At 35.2% G+C, this 11,712-nt stretch overlaps 4 protein-coding genes across 4 annotated transcripts; all 4 read left to right on the plus strand.

The window, feature by feature from the left end:
- Positions 1 to 2,162: 2,162 nt before the first annotated feature.
- LOC137655929 (putative mediator of RNA polymerase II transcription subunit 29) lies at positions 2,163 to 3,254 on the plus strand. Its single transcript, XM_068390147.1, has 2 exons — positions 2,163 to 2,206; positions 2,360 to 3,254. Exons 1-2 carry the CDS (start codon positions 2,163 to 2,165, stop codon positions 3,252 to 3,254), a joined length of 939 nt encoding a protein of 312 aa, XP_068246248.1.
- Positions 3,255 to 3,273: 19 nt separating this feature from the next.
- LOC137655930 (microtubule-associated protein 6-like) lies at positions 3,274 to 4,311 on the plus strand. The gene has a single exon (XM_068390148.1). It carries the CDS (start codon positions 3,274 to 3,276, stop codon positions 4,309 to 4,311), a length of 1,038 nt encoding a protein of 345 aa, XP_068246249.1.
- A 10-nt stretch (positions 4,312 to 4,321) lies between these two features.
- Positions 4,322 to 4,771, plus strand: LOC137655931 (microtubule-associated protein 6-like). Its single transcript, XM_068390149.1, has one exon. The coding sequence runs from the start codon at positions 4,322 to 4,324 to the stop codon at positions 4,769 to 4,771; it is 450 nt and encodes a 149-aa protein (XP_068246250.1).
- A 10-nt stretch (positions 4,772 to 4,781) lies between these two features.
- On the plus strand, positions 4,782 to 10,556 carry LOC137655932 (nuclear transcription factor Y subunit gamma-like). The gene is made up of 2 exons (XM_068390150.1): positions 4,782 to 5,240; positions 10,509 to 10,556. The coding sequence occupies exons 1-2, from the start codon at positions 4,782 to 4,784 to the stop codon at positions 10,554 to 10,556; spliced, it is 507 nt and encodes a 168-aa protein (XP_068246251.1).
- The last annotated feature ends 1,156 nt before the right edge of the window (positions 10,557 to 11,712 follow it).

An 11,712-nucleotide genomic window follows, 5' to 3' on the forward strand; every position in this document is an offset into this window, starting at 1 on the left:
TACTTTAACATCTCACTTGTATTCCTAATTAGATAATTTTTTTTGTCTATACATTAGTCGCTCACATACCCACAATGCTCTTGAAAACATTGTCATTAATACAGATATCTGAATTTCATTGCCGAGTCCTCTTCACAGCTATTGCTCAGTTTACCAGAATTTCAAGACCGAGAAAGTAATTCAACCACTTCTTTAATAGAAGAGACTAAAAGCATCACAAGCTTTGGTTGTTAATATGGGTGATTACAGAAAGTGAAGAAGAGACATCATCATTGTATTCTTCTTCACCCAAAGGGTTAACTACTGCACTGCAATTGCTCTGTAGCTACTTTCCTCTTGGTAAGGATAGAAGAGACTCTTTAGCCATGGTAAGCACCTCTTCTAGGAGAAGGACACTCCAAAATCAAACCACTGTTCTCTAGTCTTGGGTAGTGCCATAGCCTCTGTACCATGGTCTTCCACTGCCTTGGGTTAGAGTTCTCTTGCTTGAGGGTACACTCAGGCACGCTATTCTATCTAATATCTCTTCCTCTTGTTTTGTTAAAGCATTTATAGTTTATATAGGAATTATTTATTGTTACTGTCCTTAGAATATTTTATTTTTCCTTGTTTCCTTTCCTCACTGGGTTATTTTCCCTGTTGGGGCCCCTGGGATTATAGCGTTCTGCTTTTCCAACTAGGGTTGTAGCTTAGCAATTAATAATAATAATAATAATAATAATAATTATAATATTCCCCCACATGGTTATAATCAGTGTCGCATTATCCCCAAACCTGTCTAGGAAGAAACCTAGGGGGCTGCCAAAAGCAGAGGCCTATGCAACTTTTACTCTTAAATGTTAAAATCATGGATAATTGTAGTATCATTTGTAATATTAGTGTAATAAATTATGCAATAGGAGAACGTGGAATTCCTTAGGGGGTGGCTAAGGTAGATGTCGAAGGGCCCAAAGAAGCTCAAAGCCTAAGGGCTGCGCTATGCGTTGATACAGTACTGATTCTGATATAGAGCACAATACGATGGTTATGGATAATTCATGGCTAAGCATTTTGTATATTTTCTGATAGAACGGTGGCATTCAACAATTTGTGGTATAAGCCCAATTATTACGGAAACTGGTCTATTCTTATTTTAATTTTACCTTGAAACATCAAACATCATACTTAAGGAAACATATCGGTACTATACGCATAAATGTGATTATTCAGCTCTATTTCGATTCTATTTTGCGTTGAATAGAAACACATAACTAGCTAAAACGTATGTATTTTTGTCGGTTCATGGCTCATAGTTCTAAAAGAATAGATTCAGCTTGAAGAATATTGATCAAAAAGACTCTTAAGTAATCATCAGCTTTTGAAAAACTACAGTTTATGATTAATATCTAATTGTCAAGTATGCTACATTTTAAAGACAATAGATTATATCCTAGAAATTATCTCCCATACAAAATTGGTAGTTCTTATGATCTGATCAATAAGAAAATGAAATTAATGATTTTATTAATTGAAAACATTATTATTGATAAATCACTGATGTTGCACAAAAGACGTTCATTATTTTGACTGTATTTTTTTAAACAACCCATTAGTATTAAGCTGTTTATGCTACGCGATTGTGATATGGGTAGGGAGACTGATATGATAGAATTTAACATTAAATCCAATGTCCACTCAGCAAATGTCCCCCTTTGAAAATTACGGGCAATGGTGGGGGGAAATTGTGAAAAACTTGCCTGAAATAGTATAACTGCATGTGGAACTGTGAATGATAGTAGAAAATATTCACAAATGTGAAAGCTTGTGAAAGGATATAAAAAAAGAATCATTCCATGAAAACTATAATCTTTCTTTGAAGTGCCATGATAAGTGAGAAGTAAATGAAACTGTTTGAGAGGAAAGTGGTTTAAATTAAAAATATTTCATAAAACTAAAGTCACCGCAAAGATTCCGGGTAAAATAAGCTCCACCCCTTGATGACATCATAGCCAATCACGTCGTCCCCCACGTTAGCAACGGTTACAATACGTATTCTTACAAATTTCAAGCTATACTAACTTATAATCACTTTAATGGGATATGTTGTGACAGCTGTTAACGCGTCATCCGGGGGTGGGGTTTATTTCCCCCGGAATCTCCACGGTGATTATACTTAGGTGATAATGAAACCAGCTGCTGCACTGTTTACAATGAAAACACGAGGCTGGTTAGTTCCGTAGAATGCTTACGAAAGTTCTTGAAATTCTGTATGAAAATCGTTATTCCATTTTCTCGATGCTGTTGTTTCGAATGCAGGTAATCCTTACTTACTAGCTAATATAGAGATTCCACTCCTGAAATGTTTTTGTTTATGTCATAGTAAAGAAATACTTGAAACGCATGTAATGCCAAATCAAGTATCAACTGAGACAAATGAGACAAATGCAATGACAAATCAAGTATCAAATGAGACAAATGATACAAATGCAATGCCAAATCAAGTATCAAATGAGACACATGCAATGCCAAATCAAGTATCAACTGAGACAAATAAGACGAATGCAATGCCAAATCAAGTATTAAATGAGACACATGCAATGCCAAATCAAGTACCAACTGAGACACATGCAATGCTAAATCAAGTATCAAATGAGACACATGCTATGCCAAATCAAGTATCAACTGAGACACATGCAATGCTAAATCAAGTACCAAATGAGACACCTGCAATGCCAAATCAAGTATCAACTGAGACAAATAAGACAAATGCAATGCCAAATCAAGTATCAAATGAGACACATGCAATGCCAAATCAAGTACCAACTGAGACACATGCAATGCTAAATCAAGTATCAAATGAGACACATGCAATGCCAAATCAAGTATCAACTGAGACACATGCAATGCTAAATCAAGTATCAAATAAGACACATGCAATGCCAAATCAAATATCAACTGAGACAAATGAGACAAATGCAATACCAAATCAAGTATCAAATGAGACACATGCAATGCCAAATCAAATATCAACTGAGACAAATAAGACAAATGCAATGCCAATACAAGTATCAAATGAGACACATGCAATGCCAAATCAAGTACCAACTGAGACACATGCAATGCCAAATCAAATATCAACTGAGACACAAGCAATGCCAAATCAAGTATCAAATGAGACACATGCAATGCCAAATGAAGTATCAACTGAGACACATGCAATGCTAAATCAAGTATCAAATGAGACACATGCAATGCCAAAATCAAATATCAACTGAGACAAATGAGACAAATGCAATGCCAAATCAAGTATCAAATGAGACACATGCAATGCTAAATCAAGCATCAACTGAGACACGTTCAATGCCAAATCAAGTATCAAATGAGACGCATGCAATGCCAAATCAAGTATCAACTGAGACACATGCAATGCCAAATCAAGTATCGACTGTGACACATGCAATGCCAAATCCAGTATCAAATGAGACACATGCAATGCCAAATCAAGTATCAAATGAGACACGTGCAATGCTAAATCAAGTATCAAGGGAGACACATGCAATGCCAAATCCAGTATCAAATGAGACACATGCAATGCCAAATCCAGTATCAAATGAGACACATGCAATGCCAAATCCAGTATCAAATGAGACAAATGAGACAAATGCAATGCCAAATCAAGTAACAAATGAGACACATGCAATGCCAAATCAAGTATCAAATGAGACGCATGCAATGACAAATCAAGTATCAAATGAGACACATGCAATGCCAAATCAAGTATCAAATGAGACACGTGCAATGCTAAATCAAGTATCAAGGGAGACACATGCAATGCCAAATCCAGTATCAAATGAGACACATGCAATGCCAAATCAAGTATCAAATGAGACACGTGCAATGCTAAATCAAGTATCAAGGGAGACACATGCAATGCCAAATCCAGTATCAAATGAGACACATGCAATGCCAAATCCAGTATCAAATGAGACGCATGCAATGCCAAATCCAGTATCAAATGAGACAAATGAGACAAATGCAATGCCAAATCAAGTAACAAATGAGACACATGCAATGCCAAATCAAGTATCAAATGAGACGCATGCAATGACAAATCAAGTATCAAATGAGACGCATCCAATGACAAATCAAGTATCAAATGAGACACGTGCAATGCTAAATCAAGTATCAAGGGAGACACATGCAATGCCAAATCCAGTATCAAATGAGACACATGCAATGCCAAATCAAGTATCAAATGAGACAAATGAGACAAATGCAATGCCAAATCAAGTAACAAATGACACATGCAATGCCAAATCAAGTATCAAATGAGACGCATGCAATGAAAAATCAAGTATCAAAAGAGACACATGCAATGCCAAATCAAGTATCAAATGAGACACATGCAGTGCCTAATCAAGTCTCAAAAGAGACACATGCAGTGCCCAATCAAGTATCAAATGAGACACATGCTATGCCAAATCAAGTATCAAATGAGACACATGCAATGCCAAATCAAGTATCAAATGAGACGCATGCAATGCCAAATCAAGTATCAAATGAGACACATGCCATGCCAAATCAAGTATCAAATGAGACAATTGCAGTGCCCAATCAAGTATCAAATGAGACACATGCAATGCCAAATCAAGTATCAAATGAGACACATGCAATGCCAAATCAAGTATCAAATGAGACACATGCAATGCCAAATCAAGTATCAAATGAGACAAATGCCATGCCAAATCAAGTATCAAATGACACATGCAATGCCAAATCAAGTATCAAATAAGATACATGCAATGCCAAATCAAGTATCAAATGAGACAAATGCCATGCCAAATCAAGTATCAAATGAGACGCATGCAATGCCAAATCAAGTATCAAATGAGACACATGCAATGCCAAATCAAGTATCAAATGAGACACATGCAATGCCAAATCAAGTATCGAATGAGACAAATGAGACAAATGCAATGCCAAATCAAGTATCAAATGAGACAAATGCAATGCTAAATCAAGTATCAAATGAGACACATGCAATGCCAAATCAAGTATCAAATGAGACAAATGCAATGCCAAATCAAGTATCGAATGAGACAAATGAGACACATGCAATGCCAAATCAAGTATCAAATGAGACAAATGCAATGCTAAATCAAGAATCAAATGAGACACATGCATTGCCAAATCAAGTATCAAATGAGACACATGCAATGCCAAATCAAGTATCAAATGAGACACATGCAATGCCAAATCAAGTATCAAAAGCTTTTCGTAGTTGTGATGAAACAACCAGCCCTTTGCTACTTCATATATACTCTCCCAAAGTGAAATTCTCGGAAACCCCACTGGACGTGGCGTCACACAATGCGCGGCATAAAACAAACAAACAAACAAAAAACCCAGATACTACTACAAAGAATGCTATGTACCCCTTTGTCTAACTCCGGATTTCAAAGACTGCCTCCCACTCAAATATTCATAGAGGAATCATTTGTTGGAATAAATCTTATTTTATCTTCCTTTCTAAAGAAACGTTGTATTCATTCGAGTAAGGATAATTTTATTTACTCAATAAGATTTACGGTTCGCCTGAAGTATTGCCGCCCCCAAAGGTCCGTAGGGTGAATTAGGGAGACGTGCCTCTCTCTCTCTCTCTCTCTCTCTCTCTCTCTCTCTCTCTCTCTCTCTCTCTCTCTCTCTCTCTCTCGTATTCAACTCTAGATCATTGGTATGCGCAAATTAGATATATACTTTGTATTGGCATTTTAGACGGTTTCAATTTTAAGATTAAGCAAACAAACTTTTTATTCTTCAGTAACAAAAATCTTCCCAATGTTTCTTGTTGATAATTTATTATTATTATTATTATTATTATTATTATTATTATTATTATTATTATTATAAAAAATATTATGTCCTTGGTTGATGAATGGAGGAGTGGACAAGAGAATATATAAAATTATTAAAGTACAATAAATTCATATCTGTAAAAATATATTATTAGACACGATCACTTAAGTGTTTTACCATAATTTTCCTGTGTAAGCTCACGATAAGAAGTGGATAAGTGGAATACATGTATAACAGAGGTAAAAAAGTTTTAGAAATACGATGAAGAAAAAGAAATCGGAGAGAAATTTGGGCGCACCATATGGCAACCTTGCTTAATAAGTTGGGTTAGGTTTTAAAATTATAGAAAGGAATTAAGAGGGGTAGAATAGAATCATAAGAAACATTACAGGCATAAGGATAACAACGTTCATTAGCATAATAAAAAGAATAAGGCGTAGGAAAAATAAACTGATAGGGTGTAGAAGTAAAAGGAATATAATGGGATGAAAACGACAATAATTTTGTCACCGCAATGTATTAGAAAGAATAAATTCTTACCATACCTTACCTAACCATAAATACATTAAACACCTTAGTAACATCTAAGCCCCTGTGTCAGTTACTATGTTTTGTTAGCAATCTAATAGCTCGTTAAGCTAATCCTATGGTTCATAAAGTGGGCGGAACCGATCTCTGGTGGGTGGTGGATTGATATTTGGGGGCTGTGAGGCGAAACGTGCTGTTAGGAGTGACCTGGTGGAATTAAGCTAATTTAATCTATTACTAGCTTACTATTTTTATGAAATCTTAAGGACAAAACATGTCTTAAACACTAAGGCAAGGAAACTTTTATGGAGTTTTATAGATAATAAAATTGTCATTAGAATTATTTTTTACAGATTCTCCTCTGTCCTCATACACCTGATAACACTGAGATTATCAAACTATTCCTCTTCTCTCAAGGGATTAACAACTGCACTCTAATTTTAGTGGCTACTTTCCTCTTGGTAAGGGTAGAAGAGACTCTTCAGCTATGATAAGCAGCTCTTCTAGGAGGACACTCCAAAATCAAACCATTGGTCTCTAGTCTTGGGTAGTGCCATAGCCTCTGTACCATGGTATTCCACTGTCTTGGGTTAGAGTTCTCTTGCTTGAGGGTACACTCGGGCACACTTTTGTATCTAGTTTCTCTTCCTCTTGTTTTGTTATAGTTTTTAAAGTTTATATAGGAAATATTCATCTTAATGTTGTTACTATTCTTAAAATATTTTATTTTTCCTTATTTCCTTTCCTCACAGGGCTATTTTCCCTGTTGGAGCCCCTGGGCTTATAGCATCCTGCTTTTCCAACTAGGATTGTAGCTTAGCATTTGATAATAATAATAATGATAATAATAATAATAATAATAATATAAACGAATAGCATAGCTCAAAGTGTATCAGAGGGGGAGGGGGTGTGAAAGGACCTCATCTGGAAACCAAGGGGGTGCCAGCCTGAAAAACTTTAGTAACCTCTGAGCTAACTACTGTTTACTAAAAAGACTAAGCTTAAGTGGTTAATCATTAATAAGAAATAATGACATATTAGGCATCCGTCAAAATTAGTATTGTAAATATCTCCCTAGGGCGTAGATGAACCCACCTCCTCTTCAGAGTTTTTAATGTTTATTTTTGAGTAACTTTCTGTATGAGGATGCTCTTTTCATCCTTGTTTATCTAACATAGACTTCTCTTCATTTGTAACACTTCTCTTGAAAATCTCTTGCTTGGTCTTCACACGCACACGCATGCACACACACATACACACACGCGCACATACACACATACACACACACACACATATATATACATATATATATACATATATATACATATATATATATATATATTTATATATATAATTGTATATGTGTATATATATGTATGCACACACATATATATACATATATATATATAAATATACATATATATATATATATATATATATATATATATATATATATATATATATATATATATATATACATGTGGAAAGAATTATAATGGGAATTACACTATGAGACAGACAGAGAGAGCAAGATGGATACGGCAACAAACTGAGGTAGAGGATTCTAACAACATATAAGGAAAGGAAATGGGCAAAACCAGAACATGTAATGAGAATGACAGATAGATGGACATTAAGAATAACAGAAATGGTTACTAGCGATTGCAAATGAAGCAGGGAAAGGAAGAGAAGATGATGGATTGACGAACGAAGAACATTTGTGAGTACAAATTGACATAGAAACACCATAAACAGTGATATATATATATATATATATATATATATATATATATATATATATATATATATATATATATATATATATATATCATATATATGTGTATACATATATATATATATATATATATATATATATATATATATATATATATCATATATATGTGTATACATATATATATATATATATATATATATATATATATATATATATATATATATATATATATATATGTATGTATGTATGTGTGTGTTTATTTATATACAATATTAAACAATTTTGTAACTAATTTTACTCATGTTCACAGTTTTATCTTAACAATTGTGGTTATATGAAAAACGAGATGACCATGAGTTGTGGTAGCTGAAATTGGCTGTTAATTTTTCATCCATTTTCCATTCCGAATATTTACGATATTTACGTATGAAAGTCTGGATGTTTATTTCAGAAGTATATTCTTCTCTCCAGTAAGACTAATGTTATTTTTGATTGCTTACTATTTCTGGGATCATTTAACAATAACCCTGATAAAACACTTAATTTCAGTATACCAGCTGAAAGAAATTAAGAGAATTTAGCGGGTTTACCCTTGTAATTAACGAAACATTTTAGCATTAATTACTTACTTTGATGGCTGCTTTTCCGGTCCCATACAGCAGGGGAACCCCACTCTCTTCTGGATCTCCACTGTCGTTTTACCTTGTTCGTTCACAGTATTTAACATTTCATATCACATATTGTTCATTTACTGTTAAATCATCACTGTCAAAAGGCTCATGAAATAAGAAAGTCTTCAGTTTCCTCTTGAAAGTCTTAATGTCTTCAATCATTCGAATGTTTCGTGGAACTTATCATATAGTCCCGGGGCCGCATATTTAAAGGCTCTGGAGCCTAAAGTAGACAAATATCTAGGTTCCAACAGTATGAAGCCCTCTGTAACTATTTTCGTGTCGACACGATTTGTTGGCTGCGCAATATGTAGCAATTCTCTTAAGTATTTTGGACGACCGGTTCTGATAACTCGGTGGGTTATTGTACATATTTTAGATTCAATTCTCGCTTGAATCGGCAGCCAGTGTAAATCAGTTGGTATAGGGGTGATCCTTTCTCTAGGTGGGACACCTTTTATCAGTCTTGCTCCTCTGTTTATCATTTTTTGTAATTTCTTGAGTTGCACTTTTGGTAAATTGTAATAGATGGAGTTGCAGTAGTCAATCCTGGTAATAACAGTTCATAACAAGTTTCTTTACAGAATTTTCGTCATGGTACTTTTTTATAAACACAATATTTCTTAGATGATAACCACCAGTTTTATTTGGGCATTTAGAGACAGGTCACAGTCAAGAAATACACCTAAATCTCGAACTTTACTAGATATCGGCACAGAGTCATTATTTCTGTTAATTTGAATATCACCTAAGTTTCTCACACTGTTTCTCTTGCCCACCACCATTAATTCAGTTTTGTTCTCATTTAATTTTAGTTGTTTAAATGTCATCCATTCTCTAACACTATCAAGGATTCGGTTTAGAATTTCAGTAGTGTCATGTATACCATTTATGGAGAAGTAAAATTTTCCACTTCCATGGCACATTTACCCATTACATTTCTAAAGTGCATTCCTTAAGAATCCTTTTTCAGTAACTAAAGGTCCTCTCCGATTGTTGGCTCAATATCATAAAAGCTTAATGAAAACGCTTAGCATTTTATGCTGTCGAAGAGCTTACGTGGGACTCAGGGCTTATGATATTTTTGTTTTTGTGTCTGGCAAGAGGAGGGAAAGAGCGTTACTATGATTATCACTCACACAAATAAACAGTTATCTTTTTGTCAGTAGTTATTCATCACCCGTTTAAGCTGAAAGAAATATATGAATATATTTGATTAGTGAATATTGAACCTTATTCAAAAGTAATTTTGTATGCAGTCAAGGCTGACAAGAGGAGAGGAAGGGCGCGTTTAATTTATTCTCTGAATACTAGTCATAAGCAATGACCCGATGCTCCGGTTGAAAATGCCTGACTTTTTTTTTTTCCATCGTTATCCCTTCATTAAATGGTAAGTTGCCGGATGCATCTTCTATCATCATCAGGCATGGTTTATAATTTGGCAAGCTTTTACAATCGCGTGCCATTACAGTCGTCAGCCAGAGTTATGGGCGGTGGGCCCAATCTTTCATTAAATAGTTAACTACAGCAGTTTCTACAGTTCTTGGCAATGTGCCTAGACTCTTGCTAGAACACAGGACTGCAAGGCAAAAGCTGTCCTTTAAGTCGCTTTCTACGATACGAACTGTAGTAGTATTCTAATCCCTACTACAGTGTTAATTAAAAAAAAAATACCAGACCTTCACTTTTAATTGAATTTTCTTACATCCCCTTTTATGAATCTCCGTAATATACAACAGAATCTTGTTGCTGAGAAAGAGAAGAGAAATGAGAATCTCGGTGGTTGAGAACCTCACAGAAAGTGCTTCGTTCCCTCGAGATTGGGCCAATAACCTTAATGCGGTCATTCCAATCAGCTAATAACTGCAGCAACATATCAAAGTACCAGAGGGTCGGAGATCGGAATGGGTCGATACTTGGGAGATACGATTATCGCACAATTCACTGAGAAGAAAAAGAGGAATCAAGATTCGCCAAATGGCGTTATTAATAGGGGCGGTGGAGGAGAGGCGGCCTCGGGAATATCAGCAGTAGCAGCAGAGGCGGGAAAAGCAGAAACAGAAGCAGTAGCAGCAGAGGCAGGAAAAGCAGAAACAGAAGCAGTAGCAGCAGAGGCAGGAAAAGCAGAAGCAGAAGCTGCAGCAGCAGCACAGAATGAAAGCCTGGAAGTGACAGAGGCATTGCAAGACGATGATTCAATTCCCTGTCTCTGTAGTCAGGCCACTGCTAATGGAGGCTTGCGATGCTTTTATCCTTATTCTTTACCGCCGAAATTGGGTTCCAATTGTTCCCATTGCGCCGGGGGTCTTGCCCAACACTGATTCTATCAGACAACGTGTGAATGACTACCTGGCTGCTCTAACACTAATGGCTTAGCATCCGACCGAGGTGCGACCTGTTTTGTTCGTCTTAAATCCTTTTGTTGTTGTAATGTGCGAGTGGAGAGGAAGAAAGTCCTTGCTAATGCTATCCTGGATTGCTACTTCATTCCTATTATCATCTTGAACCTCGTTCAATGCATAATACTGCAGTTTGTGATAAGGGTCCCTGTTTGTCTGTGTCGCTATATATTCTAAACATTGCTTTATATTCCCTTGAAAAGACTTTTCTATCTAATGGAGCAGGGCTCTGTTAAATCTATATTTGTGGTTTTTACTGAAATTAGCCTTAAGGTATTAGTATCTTTTAGTTGGAAACAATACAATACAATGTAGTCATTGTTAAGAATATTCATAATAAATAACTATAGAAATATGTGAGAGGAATGTCTGACTCTTATTCATAAGTTTAACAAAATTACTTTTTTATCTTTCTTTTGATCATCCTTTAATCTTACTACATTTTTTTTTGTAAATTTTCTTTGTTTCTAGTTTCTTTTTTCCAAAGAAAGAAAATTGAATTGCCTTTGTCTTTCCCAATGTCCGTAGCTCAAAAGAAAAAAGT

Source organism: Palaemon carinicauda, chromosome 16, assembly GCF_036898095.1.
Source record: "Palaemon carinicauda isolate YSFRI2023 chromosome 16, ASM3689809v2, whole genome shotgun sequence".
Classification (NCBI taxonomy): domain Eukaryota; kingdom Metazoa; phylum Arthropoda; class Malacostraca; order Decapoda; family Palaemonidae; genus Palaemon; species Palaemon carinicauda.

What these genes read in the sequence shown, in the direction of transcription:
- LOC137655930 (XM_068390148.1), top strand. Translation starts at nt 3,274, where the DNA reads ATGCCAAATCAAGTATCAAATGAGACACATGCAATGCTAAATCAAGCA.
- LOC137655929 (XM_068390147.1), top strand. Translation starts at nt 2,163, where the DNA reads ATGAAACCAGCTGCTGCACTGTTTACAATGAAAACACGAGGCTG. An exon ending in ACAATGAAAACACGAGGCTG is followed by an intron (nt 2,207 to 2,359) that starts GTTAGTTCCGTA and finishes TTTATGTCATAG; the next exon opens with TAAAGAAATACTTGAAACGC.
- LOC137655932 (XM_068390150.1), top strand. Translation starts at nt 4,782, where the DNA reads ATGCCAAATCAAGTATCAAATGAGACAAATGCCATGCCAAATCAAGTA. An exon ending in CACATGCAATGCCAAATCAA is followed by an intron (nt 5,241 to 10,508) that starts GTATCAAAAGCT and finishes AATATACAACAG; the next exon opens with AATCTTGTTGCTGAGAAAGA.
- LOC137655931 (XM_068390149.1), top strand. Translation starts at nt 4,322, where the DNA reads ATGAAAAATCAAGTATCAAAAGAGACACATGCAATGCCAAATCAAGTA.